The 23,588-nt window shown below is 43.1% G+C and overlaps 1 protein-coding gene across 2 annotated transcripts in view; it reads right to left on the bottom strand.

The window, feature by feature from the left end:
* Positions 1-376: 376 nt before the first annotated feature.
* Frmd6 (FERM domain containing 6) overlaps positions 377-23,588 on the bottom strand; it is a 73,735-nt gene continuing 50,523 nt past the window's right edge. For both annotated transcript variants that reach the window (XM_008829833.3, XM_029561967.1), the window contains 9 exons: positions 23,039-23,225; positions 19,990-20,145; positions 16,526-16,591; positions 15,638-15,706; positions 13,273-13,447; positions 9,239-9,574; positions 8,278-8,409; positions 5,036-5,127; positions 377-3,205 (listed from right to left, as the gene is read on the bottom strand). In XM_008829833.3, the coding sequence (XP_008828055.1) occupies positions 2,921-3,205; positions 5,036-5,127; positions 8,278-8,409; positions 9,239-9,574; positions 13,273-13,447; positions 15,638-15,706; positions 16,526-16,591; positions 19,990-20,145; positions 23,039-23,225 (1,498 nt within the window). In that variant the 3' untranslated portion in view covers positions 377-2,920. The remainder of the gene's footprint in view (positions 3,206-5,035; positions 5,128-8,277; positions 8,410-9,238; positions 9,575-13,272; positions 13,448-15,637; positions 15,707-16,525; positions 16,592-19,989; positions 20,146-23,038; positions 23,226-23,588) is intronic.

The following is a 23,588-nucleotide window of genomic DNA, read 5'->3' on the forward strand; positions in this document are numbered from 1 at the left end:
TCTGGCCTCTGCAAGCACCAGGCATGCATGTGGTACAATTACATTCAGGCAAAACACTCAAACACATACAATATTTTTGAAAATTACAACTCCTCTGTACCACTCACTGGCTATAACTGTTTTCTCAGTAGTGAAATGAGGGTGGTAATTCCTCAGTTGTCTTGAGGATTAGACATGATGCCTGCAGTATCCTGGCCCATGGTAGAACTCAGCATCATCTGTCACCATCATCACAACAAAGGCTGTTCTGCTTGGAATCATGTGGAACCATTACATTGTCCTAAATACACTCCATTATGGAACATAAGTGCAGAAAGAAAATATACACTGCTTCATGTTTCTTGCTTAATTGAGAAATCTAATAATAAAAGACACCTTAAAGCCAAAAAAGTTAACTTTATTGACTGCTCTTACCATGAAACACCTATAAGAAATAATTACAAAATAATGCAGTTTTTACATACTTTTAGTTATCATCCAATATGATCCTTTCACAGAAAGGATTATTTACAGCTTATGTAGATATAAAGCTCAATGTTGCAAATACAAATGATGTGGAGAGGCAGCATGGACCAACTGGTGTACTTACCAGCAACGCATATGTAACAAGTGCAGAATAAATAACAGCGTTATACTATTCTTTTCCTTTATTTTTAAAAACAAATTTCCAAATACAAAATGTGGATTATCCAAAATGAATTTTCATACACATGTCTATATATAATTCTACTGCTGACCACGGATCAGAAACCAAAAATAATCCCTAGCATGTTTCATTTCTGAAAATCTGTAAGAATATTCATAAATCCCATTAGAAAGAGGGTGTGCAAAACACCAATGCCAACAAAGCCCTGAAGTCTGGATTGTGGACGGAGCAGAGTGCAAAGAAAGTACAAAAATGACCTATTCAATTAAGCAACTTTTGTCTTTATATCTGTAAGAAATGCTTCGGGCTATGGAAACTCTGCATAGAGACCTGGGTTCTGCAGAGCACAGACTTCAACAGCTGTCTCCTAAACATCCCTAAAAAATGGCAGATTACTTAACTAGTAATTAAAATCATTAAGCAGTCCCTTCAGACTTTTATCCTTTTGTAAGGACACAGATATACTTTTATACATTCTGATATCTGAAACTTTGGTTCTTTTAAAGCATTTGACAAAAGCAAAATAATTTTATGAACACAGAACTACACAGAACCTTTTTTCCTTTTAAAGTGTCAGGTGAAAGTAACCAGGTGGGGTTCTGCTGGTGCCGCCTGCTCGGGAGGGCAGGGCGGACGTGCTCCTGGCACCTGCCGTAGGTTTATAATACTGACACCCATCCACAGGGAACACTGCTTATGTTCTGCTCTACCCTAAATCTATTTCTTCGTTACTTGAAAACATAATTTGGTACAAAAATATGAGCTTCTTTAGAAAATAATATATAGTTTTTTTTAATAAAACTTGTCGGATAGCAAAAATGGTATATCAAAATATGGTAAACAAATGTTGTAAAATACTAAATCATTAAAAACATCTCATAGAAAGACATTGTGCTATGAAGTTCTCTCCTGAAACATGAGCAAATTTTCACTGTACATCAAAAGTTGATCAACTCATTCTCCTGACTTGGTTTCATTATACACTGTAACAGCAGTACGGCAGTAACTATCCTAAAAATGGCCCATTCTCAGATGTGAACATCCTTGGTCTACTTTTACTTCATAATGAATAAAAAGACAGTCCTCGTCAGTGGTTTCTAACCCTGCTTTCCATTAGCTCCACTTGGGAAACTCAAAGGAAAGGCAATTTCACTTGCGCCTCACCCACAAGCTGCTGATTTAATTGGCCTGGGTGGGACCCAGACATTTTTAAAAGCTCCCTACACAGTTCTATTATGCAACCAGGGTTGAGAATCATGGCCAAAGGCACATGAGAAAAGTCACTCTTCACTTCACATGTATCATCTGATTGTCTGCGGCTACCATTCTTCCCATGATGTATCTTCAACATTAAACAAGGAATTCTATATATGCAAGATAGTCATGGAAGTCAAAATGAAGTCAGTAAGCTTTAAACACACACAGTCCCATGTATCTATACATGTGTAACATACACATATAGTTAGGATATGTATCTTGTTTAAGCAGAAACTAGCATTACCATAATTTGTTGACCATAATTAAAAAACAAGAAAAAAAAGTACCACCAAACATATAAACATCTCCAAAGACATTTCCATTGTTTTAACACATACCAGTATTGTAAACTCTGCAAAATGCACCATGTCATGAGGACAACTGAATCCCAGAGCTTTCCAGAAGAGTAAAACAGTGGACATGGCATTGGTTAGGCATGAAGGAGCCACAGGTGTCCCAGCACATATCTTCTGGACTCTGAGCGGCGCTTCTGTTACATTCGCATCTTTGGCTGGAACCACACGACCCCAACGACTTCGTCAGTGTTCACTTTGGGACAGCCTCATGAGGCAGCAATGGCTGTGTTCTAAGAATGGCTCTCCATTACAGAGAAAACTTCCCTCTCTCCTCCCAAAAAACACTGAGCATTTCATGAGGGAGTAGCTAAAAAATTGATAAGCACACAAGCCTAACATCTTCCACGTGATAAAAAACTGTATCAGAAGGAGAAAACAACCGATGAGCAAACACCACAGTCTAACAGTCTCAAAGCTTCATAAGCAGTAAGCACACTTCCTTCCAAAGGGTCATAAACATCTGGGTGCTTGTCTTTCTGTACATTCTCTGTACTTCATTCGCCTCTGCATGAAACTTAAAGTGCAATTGTCCCAAGGCTTTATTTCCATCACAAATATTATAAAGAAAGAGCTAAGTTTGGGGTGAAAAAATATGGCACAATATGTAAAGAACTGAGGACTTCCACACCTCCAGCAAACAGCAGCCACACGCAAGCGGGCTTTATACAACAAACTCCGGAACCTCATCATGGGTGAGATCCAGAGAAAAGTATTTGCTGGTTCTCTTGACAGGAAAAGCATCTTGGATGTTGACACACTGCTGAGCCAAGCAGCTGTTGCAGTAGAGGCCCTCCTCGTCCAGTTCATGGCCACACCCGAAAGTGTAACTCTGAGCGGTGTCCTGGCACAGACCCGCAATGCGCAGGAAGTCTTTCTGGTACAGTCTGATGTCGTCAAGGCTTAGGCTATGTCGATCAGTGGAAGTCTTTGGTTTTCGACATATAGTCTGCAAAATAAGGGAAGGCTGAAAATATGCAATACAGACTAAGTGGAAAGTTAACATGTTTGTCCAGGAGAGTTGCTGCCAAGTCATAAAATGGGAACTGAACTAATCCTTGTGTGTTACAAAGTTGCTTCCAATCTGTGGCTGTAATGTTTACCGAGCACCTCCAATATATTTGGCCTGACTCAAACACAAGGCCAACATAAGCTGATTTAACATTCCTCCCAGTGCACAGTCAACTCGAGGACACACAAGAAATTCTATTCAAATCCAACTTCCAGCAATTCCGAAGTCAAGCAGTTACCCCCAAGGAAAGATACAAAGGTAAAAATACTGGTTTCTCTTAAGATATGGTGGCTGAACTTGGTAACACTCTTCCTGCTCAGGTCTATTAAGATTTCAGTAAGAAATGGTTTAAAAAGCTCTTGACCACTCAGAGAGGTCATGTCCTGCCAAATGCCATATGAGAGTAGCAGACTTATACTGGATAACTCAGATAACAACATAAATGGAAGACACTTACTGGGTTATTTAAGGAAATCAGGCATTGAATCTCTCACTTTTGTTGGCTTAATAAGACAGAAGATACCTTGTTTGAAAAAGATAGCACTTTGCTAGACATAGAAGTTGTAGGAGCAAGCTGGGTGTGGTGGCACATGCATTTAATCCCAGCATTCAGGAGGCAGAGGCAGGGGGATCTCCGTGAGTTCAAGACCAGCCTGGCCTACATAGCGAGTTCCAGAACAGCTGGGGCTACAGGGAGACCCTGTCTCAAAAAGACCAAGAAAAAAAAAAAAAAAGTTGTAGGAGCACATTTGCTAGGAAATGTCATGTCAGAGGGACATCTACTGCACAGGATGACCCCTTACACCAATAATCTTCCCTGGCCTCAAAGGGACCTCACCGTGGAATTCTTGTCATTACCACAAACCCTCCAGGTAACAAATGTGTCATAGGTATGGAGTCTGATTCTCTGCTGACCCTCAGCAGCATGCATAGGTGGCAGGGCAAGGATGCAACCCAAGCAGCTTGGGCTTGGGTTCCAATTACGCACACTATACATACTGTTTAAATAACACCTGGGAGTTTTAGAAAAATATTTAATAAATGTCATTTTTACTTATGACTACTTTGAAGTAAATGAAGGAAGGAAAAAGCAAGAAAAAAGGGAAGAGGGGTAAAAAGCAGAGGACAAAGTGAGCCACAATGAGAGAGAGAGAGAGAGAGAGAGAGAGAGAGAGAGAGAGAGAGAGAGAGAGAGAGAAAAAAAGAGAAAAAAAAAAGGACAACCACAGAGAGCATAAGGACAAGGCAGAGGAGGGAGGGAGCTCATTAGCGGGAACCACTGCATATTAAACCCAAACGCTGAAGCCATGCATTCAGTTTTCTCTGTATTTCTCTGACATTTGAATAGCTGAACCAGTGATCATAGGCTGTCAAATATTCTAGCTCAGCATACTTTAGAATTCAGTCTGAAAGGCAAAATGGGAGTGTGGAAACTGTTGACATAACACACCAAAGAATTTTATTCCCTCGCTTGCTGAGGTGGTCAACCCTGATGCGTACATGTATGCATGTATACACACAGACAGACAGGCAGACATAGACACAGATACACACATGGCTCTCTCAAGTGTACACAGTTTATCCAAATGAAACCTAACTCAAATATTAATGAAACTAGCAAGTGAAATGGAAAAAAAATCAGAATAAAGTGAGAATGTATGTAATTGGTAGGAATCTCTTTGGTTTTCTTTTTGGTATAATCTAAGTTCCTATTTAAGCATGTCTATAACTGTAGTTGCTAATACAAAATTTCAACTCTTCCAATACCTGTGGTAGAGAATCGGTACTCTGTCCACGAAGCTTGACAACTGTCTCTGAAGAGCTGGAGGTTGAAGAGCCAAGTTCTTTAACAATCAACCCTGAAGTAAAACAGGAAAAAAACAATGTTTCAAATTGCGCCTCTTTCCAGATTTTCTGACACATACTACCACAACAGCCAGGGCTCTTGTGGTGACACCTCTGTGGCTGACATCTGGGACTGCACATGTTTTTCAAGAAATAGAGTGGTAAATAAGGTGGGTAGGAGTGGAGGAGGACTCAGGAGTAAGCTATTTATGATGAACTTAGACAAAGGCCTTAGGAAGAAAGTGGTCTCTTCATGTCTCCAACCTTCTCCCCTGTGGAACACTCACATAGTCGCCTAGGTTTGGTTCCATATGGACATTAGGTGTGAACATGCTGGCCTTGCGGCCAGACAGGCCAAGGCTGGACCCTGCCCAGATAATTAATGAGCTGAGTATCTTGGCCAATTGCTTAGTTTTCCCATGCCTCACTTTCCTCTTATAATCAGGGCTGCTATTCACTAGCATTTTAATAACAAACAGTGAATGCATGCAAAGGATCAGAAGTTCCTGCTGGCCAATGGGTCAGGGTGACTGTAGCTCTCACAGCAGGTCCCAGTGGAACTCAGCACAGCCCCTAATCACCTTTCTGCCCTAAGAAAACCTTGATTTTCAGAACCAGAAATCCAAGGGTGACACACCCCTTTTCTGGCTGCAGCATGTGAGTGAAGGACCCTCCAAAAATATGCTTCAGAAGCTAAAATTACCAACAAGGTCTGGTTAAAAGAAAAATACTGAAAATGGAAATGTTTCTTGCCAATTAATGAAGCAAGTGAGGTGAAGAACGGAGGCCAATGGCATCTGAAGAAAAGTGCGCCCCCACCTCACAAGAGAACCTGGAGCAGTGCAACCTAATCCGGCTACTGCACAAGTGGTGGCTTGCATTCTACCACTTCACTCTTTATAATGGCCCATAATGATTCAGAGCCTGGCACATGCCTTGCAAATACAAAGGATTTGATAATCAGCAACATGAACCAGTCCCAGCTCATGCATGGGTGTTTTCCAACTCTCTGGTGATACTTGTGTTTGGGGATGGCACACACTGCTTTCTCAGAAGCTTTCTTGACACAGACAGACTCAGATCTGAAGTAAACCCTTGAACAGATCCTATAGGCCTTAGCTCTTGGTTGGCACAGGGGTGATTCTGTGCAGTCTCCCTGGTAAGTATGCTCTTGGTTCCCACTCCTTATGAACACTCTCCTCCAAACCCACATCCACCACTGAGAAAGTCAGAATCAAGCCTGGTCCATGAAGCTCTGGACACACTCCCACCACACACCAATGAGAGGAGCCTTAGTCATACTTGATCTGAGGTCAGGTTTCCTAAAACAATGCTTATGTGGTTTAGAAACTGGGAAACTAGGATGAGGAAAGGAAGAAAGTAAAAGCATCCATTAACCTACCAAATCCAGAGAAAAGGCTTCAGTATTTTTATGTATCCTCTATGAACATTCTAAAGTTTTATTTAATGCATATGAGTTTTGCCCACCCCCCCACATATGTATGCATATATGCACCACATGAGTACAATGCCTGTGGAAGCCAGAAGAGGATGTTAAGATCCCCTGGAACTAGAGTTACAGTCAGTTGTTAGCCACCACATGGGTGCTGGGAACCGAACCCAGGTCCTCTGTGCTCTTAACTGTTGAGCCCTCTCTCCAGTCCTTATACAAACATTTTTAATTAGATTATTTTTACACAATTTGTGCTGTTTTTCTCACCTAGCTTTTTTTTTTTTCGGTCTTTTTGAGACATGGTCTCCCTGTAGCCCCAGCTGTCCTGGAACTCACTATGTAGACCAGGCTGGCCTTGAATTCACAGAGATCCACCTGCTTCTGCCTCCCAAGTGCTGGGACTACAGGCGTGCACCACCATGCTCAGCTTCACCTAGGTTTTTTATGTTATTGACTCTCCGCCAAAAAATCTTATGTGAAGACTGTCTAATGTTCCATTTTATGATCAGAATTAGCCATTCACTGCTATTTCCTTTTCCACTATTATAAATAATATTTTAATAAAAACTTACGAATTTTTAAACAGCTCCCCTATTTAAATGGTGTCTCTAACTGGATCAAAGCTGGAAGTGGCTGGACAATAAGCATCCAGGGCACTTCCACAGTGCTGGCTACCTAAGGCTTATTTCTCTAAAGAACAGAGACTAATTCATGACATGTGACAAAAGCACACACAGATTTAAAACAAAACTCATACAACTGCCTTTCACATAGTGGACACATGCATTATGGAATATTATTGTCAGTTAGCTCCAGCTGTCAACTTGACACAAATCTAGAGTTATCTGAGAAGAGGGAATTGTGGCTGAAGAATTTCCCAGATAAGACTGGCCATTTTCTTAATTGGAATTGGTATAGAGGGCCCAGCCCACTGTGGGCAGTGCCATCCCTAGGCAGGTGGGCCTGGGATATAGAAGAAAGCTGGCCGAGCATGAGCCAGGGGAGCAAGGCAGCTGCCAGTGGTCTCTGCTTCAGCTGCTGCCTTGGCTTCCCTTGATGATGGGTTCCAACCCACAGGCCAAGTAGCCTTCTCTCTCCCAAGCTGCTTTTGATCAGTGTTTCATCAGCACAACAGAAAGCAACCAGAAGTAATTATGTAACTCTAGAATGAAGTTACAGTGAACACATACATGTTTTCTAGAAGAATTCACACAATATGCAGTTGAAGATGCCTGTTTAAATCAACCCCATTTGACACATTTTCTTGCAGATTCTATTAGTATAATACAGCAGGGAACACAAATCAAACCAAACCTAGAGGCCTGTTTCTACTCATAGATACTTGTTTCTGTAATCTATAGATTTTCCTCATGTGTAAAGAGGAAGAGGCCAGACTGAAGGGTCCCCAAGGCCTCTTCTAGAACCATTATGAAATGGTTCTAATTCTCATGAAAGGAGGAAGGAGAGAGGAAGAACAGCAAAGCCAGCCAGCCTATGACACAGTGACCTGTTGTCCACAGCCTGGGCAAAAGAGGCTAATGTTCTGTCCTGGTGCTGTCCTTCCCTGTTTTCCACAGAAGGCACCTGTCCCTGTGACCTGAAGTGGCTTTTCTTCCAGTCCTGCTTCTGCTCTAGAGTCCCCACCACCCTCCTACTTCTGAGTCACCTGCTTTTGGACTACCAGAGGAAAGAGCCTGCTGTAAGAGCTCACCAGAGTGGCCGTTCAACTTCCGTGACAGAAGCATGTCCTCCGTGATGTAGATGCACATGTCGGGGCTGACTTCCAGCGACTCTTCATTCATTGGCTCCAGGTCTCTGGGGTCGTCGACCAACATCTCTATTTCTAACATAGAAGCAGGAAAAGACATTTAATGACCCCAAGAAAAATTAAGCTCATAATCTACAGCCACACTGTGAAGACAGGTAGGTAAATATTCATATTTGAAAATATACTTGCTAATGCAATTGATTCAATAGGAAACTCTAGGGACAAGCCTCAGCCAGTTGTGAAGTGCTCTCTTTCATAGGGCTGCTGTGTTATTGCTATAGTCTTTCATGCCAAGGTTTGATCATCAATTATTCTTTAAGAAAGATGAGAAGCTGTGTAGTCATATTGCAATGACACAGGGCAAAAGGATCCTGACAGGTCATTAGCATCAGGGCCATGGCTGCTGACCCAGGCGGAAAGGGCTGAGTACCCCCACTTCCTAAAGCAGCTGCCTCAGGGCCGCACCAAGTATGCAAGAGCCAAACATATTCTGCAGTTCTTCTTAACAGTCAATAGTCTGTTTTTCATCAAACCTGGATGTTACAGCTCTTAGATGAGATAGAAAAACTTAAGAGGCACACAAATGCAGTTTGGCTAACAAAGGCTGAGAGCTATTGCTTTATTTCAACAGAGAGTAATTTCCTAGCAGCCAGGTGCTGTATTTCTTTTATACTCCCTATAGTTCTGATAAGATGGGAGGCGTTCAAGAAACAATGTCCATATAAACTGCCAACCCTGTGGCTGGAAAGGGCTGGACACAGGCAACTTGATCAGGTTACCCGGGAGATGGCAAGACTTCTCTTTCACCACTACTTAGTCACTCTCCAGACAACAATGATACAGGACCAATATGTGAAAAGCTACAAAGGAAGAAAGAAGGGAGCCAGCTGGGGACAGAAGTTACCATCATCCTGCGAGTCCTCTTCCAGGCGGTCTTTGCCGCCACTTTCTACCCCGGAGGTGTGGGAACTGCCGTGGCTGGTCATGGAGCTGCAGGTCTTCAGCTTGCGATGCATGGCACTGCCTGAGCAGCTGTCTTCTGGCCCTGGATCCCGGGGCTTAGTATCTGCTTCAATGCCCGAGGTGTGGGAGCTGCTGTGGCTGGTGGTGGAGTGGCGAGACAGGCGCTTGTGCTTCACACTGCCAGCACTGCTCCCACTGGCCCGTGACCTCTTTTCCAGCTGGTCCATGTCCAGGTCTAGGTTGTCACTGATGTAGGATTCCCGGTACTGCTTCTTCTCTGCATTTGAGAACACAACTCATTAGCATGCTCGACCAAGACAGAGAGAGGCCAGGCTGGCTTACAAGAGTAGTCAGGCTGAAATCAAGGGCAGTCTCATTCTGAATCTAATGACTGGGAAGGGGTGATGACTTAGGAACACTACAAATGAATGAACACCAGCACAGCAGCCTGGAGGGGCTAAACTGGCCCGAATTATGAAGAAGTTTCAACACTTGAGAGGTGGGCTTTTCAAAGTGCCATGGCATGTGGCATGCTACTTCCTATCTGTAAATTCCAGTGAAGTAAATTCGGTGACTGAGAACATCTAGCACCTTCTGGAGCAATGGGACACTGACAGGACAGCCTCCTGTATTTTGCAGTGCTATCACCTAACAGCATACCAGGTATTCTAAAGACCTGGTTCTTCTCCACAGGAACTCCAGAAGCATGCTTTCGATGCTCTAAAAGCACCACCTGATAAGCATAATTATTTACTATAGTAACTGCCATTCATTTTGTTTGTCCATTTGTTAACTTTGGTCCCGTGTTACCTTTAGCTGCTAAATATACCTTAAGATAAAGCTATTCTAAAACTTTCTTTCAGAGATTCTAAAATTTAGCTTTTTATTAATCTAAGACTGTTTTTTTTTCCCACATAAGACTAATAGTGAGGCATCAGCTACTCAGAAAACACAGTCTTCACTACTGGTTTGATGACACATCCAGGTGGGCTCTGACTGGTAAAATCCTCTGATTTAACAAATCAGTGTCATTGGTTAATGCAGACAAAGACAACACTGGAAACACATCAGGAAGCCTTTTTATCAAGTATTAAGCTAACCATACATGAAGTTGCAAAGTCATAAGGAACTGCAGGTGGATTGTGTTACAAAAATAGTATTTTTAGATTTCAGGTGAGACAAATTTAAAAGAAAACAGCTTAGCTTCCTTGCCCTCTTAATGCTGATGAGAAAGAAACACAGTAGATCAATGTTAAAAACAGAGAGTGCACTTGGGGAACATTAAATTGGTGTTATTTTACACTAGTAGACTAATTGGGGTCTCGGGGGCCTGCTAATGGATATAATTGTCTTGTTTCTTGGCTAAGTGCAAACACTTGCAGCCCTGAAGTGCATCCCGACAGACTCCCCAGAGGGAATGGGTGGCAGGAGAAAGATAGTTCTGGAAGGTGCCGATGACAGCCCCTGGCCTGCCTCCAGATTACAGGAGCCCATGGCCAAATCATCAGAACACCTGTGTTTGCATGCCTTCGGCATTAAAGCCTGGAGAACAGAGGTTATCAGAGATTATTTTGAAACGTGATGTGGTAAATGAGACCTCTTGACCTGGGTCTAGGAGTATGTTCAAGAAGTTTTTAATGACACAAGGCATGTTTTCCTTGTCTTCTAAACCCTATGGAAGAATTCTTGTGACCTTTACTATATAAAGCTGACATAGTAGTATCTTAGACAAGGTGGGTGTAAATGAAATTTAAGAAAAACACTCATCCTAAGGTTAAATACCAAGAAAAGGGCTTTTCTGGTTAAAATGATAAAAGCCCTTACATGTGGGTAAATGCCATCAGCTCAACTCTGGCTCAGAGAAACTGACTGACACATTTCTTCAGACCTGAAACTATCTCAAGTAGAAGAAAACTAAGCAAACAATACACTATCTGAACACAGCCAAACAGAAGATGCAGCATACACCGTTACCATTCCTTCATTCCCCTACTGTACTTTGAATGTTCCGCTCTAGCTCATACTGACATTTCAATACTGACGTGACAGTGTGCGACGTGGGGCCACTTAGCAGTGACCAGGCTATGGGAACTCTGCCCTTCCTCGTGGACTAATGCTGCTACTGCAGGAGTAGGACCCCCTTTACTCTGTCTTGCCTTCCCCTTGCCCTGCCATCTGCCTCCATCTGCCTGGACTGTCATGGATTTCTCAGACATTCTCTATGCATTATCAGCCTGTGTTTTGTTACTTCAGCAGAGTGCACTGAGGCTTCTAGTCTCCCTAATACATGGTAATGGTGGGCAAACCCTGCCCTCCAGGAGCCCAGCACCTTATAATTTTACTTTATCCCCCCAGGAAAGGTGCTCTAAAGGTGCTTTCAGACTCTAAAGGGTTCCCCTTAACGTTATTCAGATTACTAAAACGCTACAGAATGAGAACTGATGGGATAAATGAATTTCTCAAGATGGCACTGTGACCATTTAGGGAAGAGGCAGGTTTGGAATATAATGTACTCTGCACCTAATCGTGTCATCCGTTCTTGCAGGTTCTCTGGAGCTTTTGTCTTGGAATGGATTCCTTTTAATACTCATGGCAGCCCAAGGGTAATGAATTTATTAGAGCAATGAGTCACTGGGAGAAAACTGGCAGTCTGCAGTGGTGGATGCTAGTGCCCTGACAGTGCCACCAGTTCCTGCCACAGACAGAGGTGCGGTGGCAAATGGTGGGGAGTGATTCACCTTCTCATCACTGTGGAGCTAGCAGGGAATCTCCACACACAACCAGTCTCATTTGAATTGAGAGAAATCATTCAGATGAACACATTCTTTAAGGTTACTTTGTTAGAGGGAGGGTGGGTACTTGCCCCATTTCCAAACAGGAGCAGCGAGGGCTGGGATCAGACCTAAAGCATGAAGCCGTGTCCAGAGGCCCAGGCAGACATTTCAACTTTAATCTGCTAGAATACTGTAAAATCTGATTACTGTAAGAATAACCTCAATAGTACTTTGCAAAACAAACTGAAAACCTAAGCAAATATGCAAATAGGACCTGGGGATGAGAAGAGGGGACATGCTAACGGAGGACCCCAAGAGGACCCCAGGGTGCCACAGTGGAAGGAAAGGGCTCCACAAGACAGACTGTCAAACTGAAGTCCGGAGGTCCTAATATGGACTCCTTCCCCACTCTGGCTTGCCTCTTTTCTGGGGACAGTGCTGGGGCCCTAAATAGACTGTTCTAGACTCCAGCCATATCTCTGCAAAGCCCCTACAGGGCTGGAAGGCAAAAAAAAAAGGCCTTTTGGTCATTAAAAAAATTTTTTTTGATCTAAGTTTTATGTGTGTATGTATGTATGTAAGTACACCCATGTGCAAAACCTATGGAGGCCAGAAGAGGGCGTCAGATACTCTGGAACTGGAGTTACAGACAGTTGTTAGCTGCCATGTGGGTGCTGAGAACTGAACCCAGGTCCTCTGGAAAAGCAGCTATTGTTCTTAACTGCTGAGCCATTTCTCCAGCCCCACTTTTGGTATTTGTATGTGGCCAGACTTGCGGGGGGCTGTCTCCCTGCTGTGACCCATCTTCATCATCACTTCAACCTAAGGAAAGCATTGTGTTAGAAGGAAAGTTTCCTCTGGACAGCAGCACCATTGGCTCAGTACACTCAGCATGTGACACAGAGGGGGCTCTACCTGGGTCCTTTGCAAGGATTTTCAAGCCAGGGTGAGGAAACCAAAGTGAGGAGGCCGAGTGCCTAATGTAACCACAGAGATGCTGAGGAGCTACTGAGGTTAGAATGCCTTAGAGGCTTGAAACATAAATGGAAAAAAGCTCTGAATTTCAAGGACCCATCTCAAAAGCCCATCCTACAGGAGCTTCAAAATCCCTTTTCCTGGCAATTAGAGTCAGAGGACAGGTAAGGAAAGGCGCCTTTTGCTTCTTTTGCCTAAGACCAGTAGCACCATCCACCCATCCCACCTTCATTCTCCTCCAGCTTTCGGAGGTGGCGCAGGACTGGCTGCAGGTTCATGTAGAGGCGGTGACTGTTGCTCAGCAGCTGCAGGAGGTGCCGGGAGCGTGTGGGACATCCTGTGTAGTACACCAGCTTCCTGGCAGAGGGAAGGCCATCCGGCAAAATCTCAAACTTCTTGCCCTGTGGAAGAAAAGTGTGAATCAAATAAAAAAAGAAAACTGCCTGAACCGCCCAAGTCCCATTCAGTTAAGATTCATTTAAGATTGAGATTCTGAATCAGATGTGTGCCACTGGCCTGACAATTCCCTGAGGGGTAAACCACCATATCCCCTTCAGAGCTGACACAGAACAGAGGGTTACCAAGCTCTGGGTGGGATCTATCCAAGGTTTCTGGGTAGACCTGTCAGCGTGGGACAGCTGGGCACATTTGCATTCTCTGGCCCAGCAGGCAAGCCCCCTTGGATGTAATACCAATACCCTCACACAACGAATGAACAAGAAACTGTATTCTAGAAGAGATGGACACATCCAAATATTTAGTTAGCACTCGCTGGATGTGTGGGAAGTGATGAGAAGAGATCTCAGATCCTTAGCATCAAGATCTAAGCTGAGTATGAGCTCTGGAGGACTGCCTTATTGTGATGAGATGCTCTGAATTCCTTTCATTTTCCTAACAATAAATTGGGCAGGAGTGGAAAAAGAAGTATTTCAGACATCATGACTCTCAGCTGGGGAGAGGCGGAGCAAAAGGGAGGCAGGTTCTGAAGACACACTTCAGAGTTGGGGCAAAACAACAGGTGACTGCAGTTCATACGGGGATAGTGTTTATTTTTAGTTTTTTAACCATTGGCTTTTCAGTTTACAGGAACCACTACTACAGGATTCCAATGCTGGGACAGCAGTAACTGACATTTACTGAGCACTAAACAAGTATCAATTTCTTTAAACCAAGAAATCTATAGGGAGCAGTCAACCAAGGCACAGAGAAACTGAGCCACTTGCTCAAAGTCACACAGGTAGGCAGGGCTGGGTTGGAGGCATGGAGCTTCACCTGGGAAACTTGTCCTAATAAATTCTTGGTCTCCACTCTAGACTTGCTGAATCAAAAAATCTCTTGGGAAAGGGAAATGGTATTAAGAACTCTGTCACCTTCAATGAGCTCCTTCAATAAGAGGGAAGGTGGGGTTATGATTTTCAAACAGTTCAAAAAAAGTTTTACCAGAGAGCAGCACTGAGAAGCAGGCTGGACAAACTCCGCTGTATGTACAGAGAGGTCGGAGGAGACAATGCCCCAGGAATTAAGGCAATGTGAAGTTGGACCAGGGCTCCTGATTGGCAGGGCTTGAGGGGCAGCGCCACACACTCCAGCAAGGCAAGGAGGCCCTTTCTCAGCACAGACCTGCCCTGCAACAGGGATTGTGTCTACACATCCTTTAACTTCTGCCTTTCTTGGTATATTTTTCTCAGAAATTTCAGAACTAAATAGAATCATGGATTTTAGTGACCATCAGACAGATGTACACAATTTCACTCCAATTCTTTGTTTGAACCCTACATGTAGTAGCAGAGCGGAGACACAGCTGGAAAAGGCAAGAACTTGCTCTCAGCGAACGTGTGTCATCGCCACAGTTCTAAAGACGAAGTGCTTTCCCTGCTATGTACCACTTCTCATAATGACGAGCTGAGGGTACATGGTCTGGCATTAATAAGAACACCTTTTATTTCACTTTTCATTCCTCACCCAAACTTAGTGACTTCCAAGGCACCAGCCAGCCCTCCTGCTGAGTAATTTACCCTGTGATCTCAGCTGGTTTGCCCACCCCTAGGCTCTGGACTCTTTTAAATGGCAACTCTGTCTGATGAATTCACTTAGTACTTTCACCTCCACTTTCCTTTTGCAATTCAAGTAACTCACGACAATGTGCCTACACTGCACGCAGATTAAAATTTGCTATAAGATTCTCTGATTTTAAGTTTGCTACTGACATAATAACTCAAATTATGAGAATACTCAAGAATGCAAATTTGGGCTTCAATTTTTCACTTTTTAAAGACTTTTTAACATTTATTTACTTCCTACTTGGGGCTGTGTGTATGTGCCACCGTGTGAGTGTGCAGGTCAGAGGACAACCTGTGATAACTGGTTCTCTCCTTCTACCAAGTGGATCCTAGGAAGTGAACTCAGGTCATTCGGCTTGGTTGCAAGCCCTTACCTGCTAAGCCATCCTACCTGCCCCCAGCTTCAACTTTTAAAAAAACTGACTTTTGCTCTTGACATAATGCTTTTTAAATTAAGCCCTCCCCCAAATCTCAAAAACTATAAGACTTCTTTCCTCCCCATCCCTCTATTTTTAGATACTTTAAACTTACCACAAATACCAACTTTCCAACATTTGTCCAGGGGAAATCATAAAGTAACTGTTTCTCTTCTTCTAAATTCTGTGGAAAGAATTACAGTGTATATGGACTTAAGAGGAAACATGACATTTTTAAATGGTCCTGACTTATCTCCTAGAAATCCAAAATTCAGTAATTGAAATCAGAAAAGAATCCTCAACTCCCTTTGAAGAAGGGCAGACAGTAATTAAAAGATTTACAATAAAACTCTGCAGCTCTTGGCTCCTGTGTGACTGCATTCACTGACCCTCTGAAGGCAATCTTTTCCCTCTGGCCTACCCCCTAAATTTAAATAAGAAGTCCAAAAGACTCAGATATTCAGAGATGTGGGAAGGGACTCAGACTTTCATAATTGGATATTTTGCTGCATCAAAGACCAGGCATGCTTCTATCTTCCTTACAGAAAGCCACTCTCCGTCATTGGTAGATGGCTGCAGGATGGTGCTGTCTCACCTGTAGAAGGTGACAGTCAGTACTTATTTATGAGACAAGTTATATCAGAAAACTAATGGAAATTAAAGCTTCTGGTCAGGCTCCAAATTAAAATGTTCTTTTTCTTTCCATGGTTCTTAGATGCTCCAGTGTGTAAGATAGAACAGTTGACAATCCATGAGAACCAAGAAGCAATGTTTGCGTCTGCAGGTGATAAGCCCACTCACCCTGGGCTCCCCGTTTTCTCTTGTGTGGACTGACTACTGTCAAGGAACGGGCAGAGCCACTCCATCTATCAACATATATCATCTGTCCCTATCTTTGTGTTGACACACAGGAAAGGAAGACTGAGCCTGTGGTGAGGCCACACAGGCAGACTGAATTAAGATCCACTCAACACCATCTGACAGTCTTTTCCCCTTTACCAACCTGAAAAATCTGTATTCCTCGCATGGTCAATCCTAAGGTCAGCGAAGCTTCGATTTCCCTTTTATCCTGCAGGAATAAAATTATATGAAGTCATTTTTCCCTTCTATAGTGAACAGGAAGCACTGAAGAGACAAAAAGACATCTCAGAATTGGAAAGTTTTTGACTTTAAATAACTCTGTTCAAATCTTTCCACATCCTTGGTTTACTACAAGACTTAAGAAAATCTTGAAGATTTACCAAATCAATACCGTGGTATACTCTTCACTTTTAAACCCTCACATCTCAAAGTTTCAGTGTTTTCATGGTTGGCTTTGGTTGTCAACTTGACACACCTAGGAAAAGGGAGCCTCGATTGGGGAATTTCCTCTATCACAAAGACCTGTGGGCCTGTCTGAGGGGCATTTTCTTTATTGTTGAGTGAAGCAGGAGGGCCCAGACTATTTTGGGTGGTGTCATCCTGGGCAGGTGGCTCTGGTTATATAAGAAGGCAGGCTGAGCACAAGCCATTGAGCAGCACTACCGTGACCTGTGCTTCAGTTCCTGCCTCCAGGTTCCTGTCCTGAGTTCCTGCTCAACCTCCCTCAGAGCTGAACCTGTCACTCAGAAGTGTAAGATACAATAAGCCTTTTCCTCCCCAAGATATTTTTGGTTAGCGTGTTTTATCACAGCAATAAAGAAGCAAACTAATACAAGTGTTCACCATAGTATAAATATCTCCATTTTGGATATTATTCTAAATACTTACACCATTGAAACTCCAGTAAATGACTATTTTTGTTGTCTTTCTATCATTTGGTATTTTTATATTCTACTTTAAGCTTACTCTGTGCTTAGATGTTTGAATCTTGAATCTCATGTGCTAGTTACAGTTTGAAATGGAACAAACATACTTCCCATGTTTCAAACTGGATAAATCCTCCTGCTCCCTAACCCTGATGCCAAGAGCAAAGTGACCAAACACTTAAGGTTCTCCCTCAAAAGCTTTATATTGTTAGTTTAAAAATACTTATTTTTAACAAGTTCAACTAGCACTTGCCAATATGATAACAGACATTCTACTGGCTATAAACTGTAAAACTTCAGCCACTTTAGGCATAGGAAAGAAACATCAGTTAAAAATGTACTGGAATTTAGCCATGTCTTTTAAGGACTTGTGAGTATACAAGGCATGGAGTCTTAACAGTTACTAAATAACAAGGACTGCCTTTACAAGATAGCTCAAAGCAATCGATGAATATTATTCAGACCTTAAGTTTAAGGCCAGTTTCTCATGAATGCAGGAAGAAATATTAGAAAATGCATCCTTGCCTGGTGTAAAGAGAAAGCAGCTTATTTCTATTATCTGGATTATTTCTTTCCAACTAATCTATTTTTGTCAAGAAAGGCGCATATAGTATAATATTCAGCAGGGAACCTGATCCATCAGGTCAATTTCCCTTTCAAGGCTGTGCTGATTGCTTTCTGAAATAAGGCTGCCCGTAAACACGCTGGCTGATCATATATGAGGTATATACTGGGGAAAACAAGCAGAAAGCAGTTTCTTTCAGACCATTCCCTGTCTTGCTTTTTTCCATTTTATATGCAGCTCATAAATGAAGCAGAGTTAACAGTTGCCACCCGAATTCTCCAAAGAATGGAAGTGCCCGCCAGGGAGCAGCATCCTGTCCACTCACTTCAGTTACATTTTACATTTCTCCATTAAATGTCTTCTTTTGTAGACAAATCATTTTCCATGCAATGCAGTACACTATACTAAACAAATTTTATTTTCTTTTTTAACAAAAGCAGTCAAGTTGGGAGGAAAGATTCTGATTTCTTAAAAGAATTCTTTAAAACAGCAAGCTTTCCCAGCAAGTAAGACAAAAAGCAAGAACTGCTTCCTGAACATCTGCTAAAGTTGCAGGTGCCTGCCTTGCTATTTCAGGTCTGTTACTGCACGGAACTTGGCAGTACAGAATATCATTCCCACTCAACAAATGGCCCATGACCAGTACAGCTGTCCAGGGATTCTAACCAATATCTCATCCAAAAGCCATGGTCTATCCAACACATCATTAGTATTTGTAATATACTTTAAAATATGAACTAATTATTAAAAATGGCACTTATTGGAATATTCTCATGTAAAGTAAGGCATCACAATGAAGTATCTTAAGAAAAACATCAGTCATTTAGGAATTGAGCCAAACTTGTCTTAGGGAGCTCAATCATGCCTCTGTAGGATGGTCAGATATTAACAGTAAAAGGTAGAGTGAGGGAGCCAGAGTTCATGCTTACTAGTTCATACTGAGTTTTTTAATCCAGTTGGGAAGATTACCTAGCAATATGGCCAAATAAAATCCCCCTCTCCAATGCTCTAGAGTTATACTAATCCCAAAACGAAGGGTGTGACAGAGACAGTGAACATGAGGATGAGATAGACACTAGCTGAACTTCATGCTTGACTCGTGACAGGTCCCATTTTAAGCAGAGTTCACCCATCAGTCTCATTAGCGTGTAGTCCCAAGGAGTAGGCAGGTTCCTGTGTCTATTTAACCACGGGCAATCTGACGCACAGAGATGTTAAGTAGCTTACCTAAGGTCACAAGGTAATGATTCAAACAGAGTCAATTCCAAGGTTAAACCCAACTAGCCATGTTTTTATCCCACAGGGTTTGCAAGCATACCTTGACTACTTAAGTAAGAAATCAGGGGTTCTAGTCAGAGAAGTGGCACTTGTAGAATAGGAAAGAAGGTAAGAAGGAGGGGAAGGGAAGATGCTGAAAAGCATGAGTGATTTCCTACAGAGCACATCCCTGTTTCATGAATGTGTGACCCTTGTCCCAGGATGGAAAAGTGAGGTGGGGATACAAAGGATGCAAGAGAGACTAAGGAGCTTCTGAGCCTGAGGGGTACATGACTTAAACACAGACTCTGTTACTGAGGAGTCTGGGTTGAATCCAGGCTCTGCCACTTAGTTTTGCAATCTTAGTCAATTATTTAACCTTCTCAAGCCTCAAGTTTCCCGACCTGTAAAATGAACACTTTTTTCGAAAGTGGGGATTTTCAGAAGGAAAGGAAGAAACACAGTACTCCATCAGCACTGGCTGATGACAAGTGACATGCTTGTAATTAAGAATACAATGCAGGCAGGGGTGGGGCTCTACTTGGAGGCTTATTAAATAATAGTGACCAGACAAGTTACAAACGTTACTCCCCAAAGAAGAGAACATTAGGAAGGGGAAAAAGAACTCTTCCATGACCACCAAAGGCCAGGTCACGATTGGTAGCCATTTTGTTACCTCACTATTGAACCATTAGACGTCCTCTGCCCTGCTTGCAGGCCAGGGCATGATGGCCTCCTGCACTGGCCTGTGAGCTCACCAGCACTGCAAAAGAAGTCTTTTTCAAAGCCTGCTACCGAAGGAAGCATGGAATAGAAATCCTGCGCTCCCCAGGAACTGCAGCCAGAAAAGTGTCATACCTTGTAGAGCCTGTAGTGATGGACAGCGACGTCATCGAGTCGGACGGCCTCTTTGATGTATTTCAGATGTGCCTCAGAAGCGGTCAGTGCAAACTGATCTTTGTGCATGTTTGGAATGTGCTTCAGGATGTATTCCTTCCCCCTCTTGGAAACAACCTGTTGGGACAGGAGGCGTGTGCCATGCAGCATTTGTTGGGGGATGTGAGACATATCACCACCCCAAAATGAAGAAAGGGTGAGAAGCTAAAATGGGCCATGCAAACTGGCTACTTTCCATTAGAAAATCCAATTTTATCATATCTTCACCATCTTTTTATGTTATTAGGTGGAACCAGCTAACATTATAAGCTATAAAATCCATGTAGCAATAGAAAAATCTCAAGAAATGAGAAAACCAGATTCTCTTGATTTTAAAATCACCAAGGAAAAAAATCCCATGCGAACTTGTGTAATCTCACACATTTCATGATTTACAATTAAAAAAATGATGGGCACCATGAAACACATCTGCATCACCACATCTGCAGGCTCTGAGGAAGGCAAGGGCTGGGAGGAATTTGCTGAAAACACTTGGTTCTCACATGAGAGGCTAGGATGTATTTGAATACTTATGAGATACGATTTCAACCCAACATTCATTGTGACTGCCCGTGGCTCAGAGCTTCGTTAGACACTAGTCTGGGCTTTCAGGTGTCAAAAATATATAATATCCAGAAGCTGCAGGCAGGGAGAGGTGTTGAGAAAGCTCCAGCTGATTTCATAAGGCTTATAAATATGAAAAAAAGGATGCAACACAAGCAAAAAGACATCTTTCAAATGATGTGAATTTAAACACTGGTGAATTTTAGTTTTAAAATGACTTTTCCGATGTTGACATTCGTTTCTTTCTTTGAATATTTTGTAAAAAATTTAAGCATGATAAATTACTGGCCTACTATCAAGTTTTGCTGATGAATCAAAGGACAGCTTCTTCTCTCTGGATTCTTTTTTACAGAGCTCCCCCTCTATCAGTATACACCAAAATTTTAAACTTTTTTCCCCCCCAGGTCAAAAACACAGAAAATACTAAATGAATGATTTGGGTGGCCTCAAAAATAGGGGAAACTGGAGCCTCAGCCACTGGGGCATGGCATACTCTAGAAGCTCTGACTAAAATGACCAAGCTTCAGTTTAAGATGATAGCAATGCTGGCCAGACTGGAAAAGCTGGTATATCTCATACTTGTTCTTCAATAACTGAAACACTGCAAGTCAATCAAAAACTTACTGAACACTTCAGTATAAAGTGCTGATAAAACAAATAACTACAGCCATGGCTGTCCCTTAGAAAACGAATACTGCAATTGCTGGGGACAAGTGATAAACAGAACATCTGGAGAGAGAGAGATGAACAGTACTTATGTCCAGTGCCTTCTTGGGCACAGAAGACATGAGCTTGATGACCCAGTGGGAACTCTATATAGGAGCTGATCCCCAGAGGATCAGGAGTTAGCCAGCTGAAACAGGAGAGAGGCTTCATATGCTATGGAATTGTAAGAAGAAAGGTCCAGAAGTATGAAACAACACGGTGCATGTGCAGACATATATCACTGTATCACTAGCTGAATGTTGCCAGAGCAAAAGTTGAAGGTGCAGGACAAGCAGAGAAGAAACTGGAGGAGCTGCTAGGAACCAGGTCCTAGAGTTTCTAGGTCATGCTTGGGAGCCCAGGACTTCATACCACAAGCAACAGGAGAGCTCCTACAGTTTAATGCAGAGGTCCAATCCTCTCTCATGCAAGTGGGGGAACAGGGAGCAGCTCCAGAACAGTGCTGCTGAGTCAGGGCCCAGAAAGTGGAAGGAACTTTGATGGGAAAGAATGCAATGAACACTCAGGGAAACTAAGAGCAACAAAGTGCAAGACTAAGCAGGTGACTGAGAGCTCACATCAGACGATGCCGCCATCAGTGGCTGGTACGGGGAGGAGGCACAGTAACAAGCAGGGTTCACATAACAGTTTCTGGACAGTTGAGCAGATGGCAGTCTCTAAGACTCTGAGACTAGCAATAGAGAGGTAGGAAAACCTCTGTAGAGGTGGGGGAAGAGGGAAGGGTATGAGTCTAATTTGGGGCAGTTGAAAGCACCTAGGGGTCAACAACATGTTATGTAGATGATCATGTAAAGCAGCAATGCAGATGAAGTCTCCCCAGATGTGAATGGTTAGGTTGTAAAGTGAAGCAGTAAAATTCAACAAAAGGAGAGAAAGGTGTCCACAAGATCACACCATATAAAGGCCATCAGTGATCTTACGGACAGCACTGTGCATGGCTGATGGAAAGTAGGCAGGTGGAAGTGGTCGAAGGGATGCACATGGGAAGGAGGAGGCTAGAAAATCAAATATGCCTGATCTATCTTTGACTTTCAAGCTTGCAGGATGTCAGGCCAGGGGGCTCTGCTTTGTGAAGGACGCAGATGACCCACTGTTCTATCAGCATCAGCTGTAGGAGTATTCCTGAGCTGGAGCTGAGGACACAGGGGACAGGAAATCATGCTGGTCTGCAGGAGGGATGGGAAGCCAACAGGATGAAGAGAAGGCGTGAGAGACAGCTCCTGCTAAATGACCCACATCTTGCTAAAGGGAGGCTGACTCCTCTCCCAGCATGGGGGACATGAGGTCAGGGCTAAAAGTTGACTTAGATTTGTTTTTTCAGCTCCTTAAAGCCATGAATGATCTCATGTCTTAAGAAGTGATGCTTTTTCCTCAAAGGGGGAAAAATACATTCCACCAGGAGGTGGTAAGAGCATCACTGTCACTGCCACACATTCACCAACAGGGGGCTGGCAAGCTCAAATTCCCCCACAGCAAGGATGGCCAGAGCCTCCTCAGCTATGAGCAAACTGTACGAGATACTCCATGTGCCAAATTCTCAGCATTTGATCTGTAGTTGGGCATCAAGAATGCTTTCACTGGCTCCAGAACACATGGGTTCACTGAAGCAGCATAAGAAACAGCATATGAATTAGAATGTGCTGGAAAAAAACACCCTGACGAACGCAAAGACAGTACCTACCCACGAGGGGAAGTAATCCTCTGGCTCAAAGTACTTTCCACAGTGCTTATTCCTTTTGAAGTTCCCAAGATCGGCCTGCAGAGCAAAGGCTGCCAGCAGGAAGTAGGCCTCCTCTCGGAGCACACACTGAGAGTGCAGGACTTGTTTTCTCAGGTGCCAGTAATAAAAGTATCTTGCTGCTCGGTCACTAGGAAAATAAAGGCGAATAGCGATCACATTTTGGTGGAACAGTGCAAAGACATGTAAATAGAACCCAAACCTGTTCTGCATCTGGTGGAAGGCACCCTTGGCTTCTGTTCCTCATGCCCTTCACTGGGAAGAGGAAGATCCTGGATAGACCTGAGGCCACCCCAGGAGGCTACAGGGATCCAAATGGGCAGAGGGTATGTACTAAGGCCCATAGCATTTGGTACATTTAGAGAAGGGGAGGGCTGCAGTATTTCACTTCAGTGAGGCAAGTGTGTCAGAAACACAATGTACATTCGAGAAGCTAAGCATTAGCTGCCTCTTTTTTTTTTTCGGTCATACGTTGATGTTGCACACAGTGAAA

This window comes from Nannospalax galili, unplaced genomic scaffold (genome assembly GCF_000622305.1).
Source record: "Nannospalax galili isolate Female #2095 unplaced genomic scaffold, S.galili_v1.0 scaffold253, whole genome shotgun sequence".
Taxonomy (NCBI): domain Eukaryota; kingdom Metazoa; phylum Chordata; class Mammalia; order Rodentia; family Spalacidae; genus Nannospalax; species Nannospalax galili.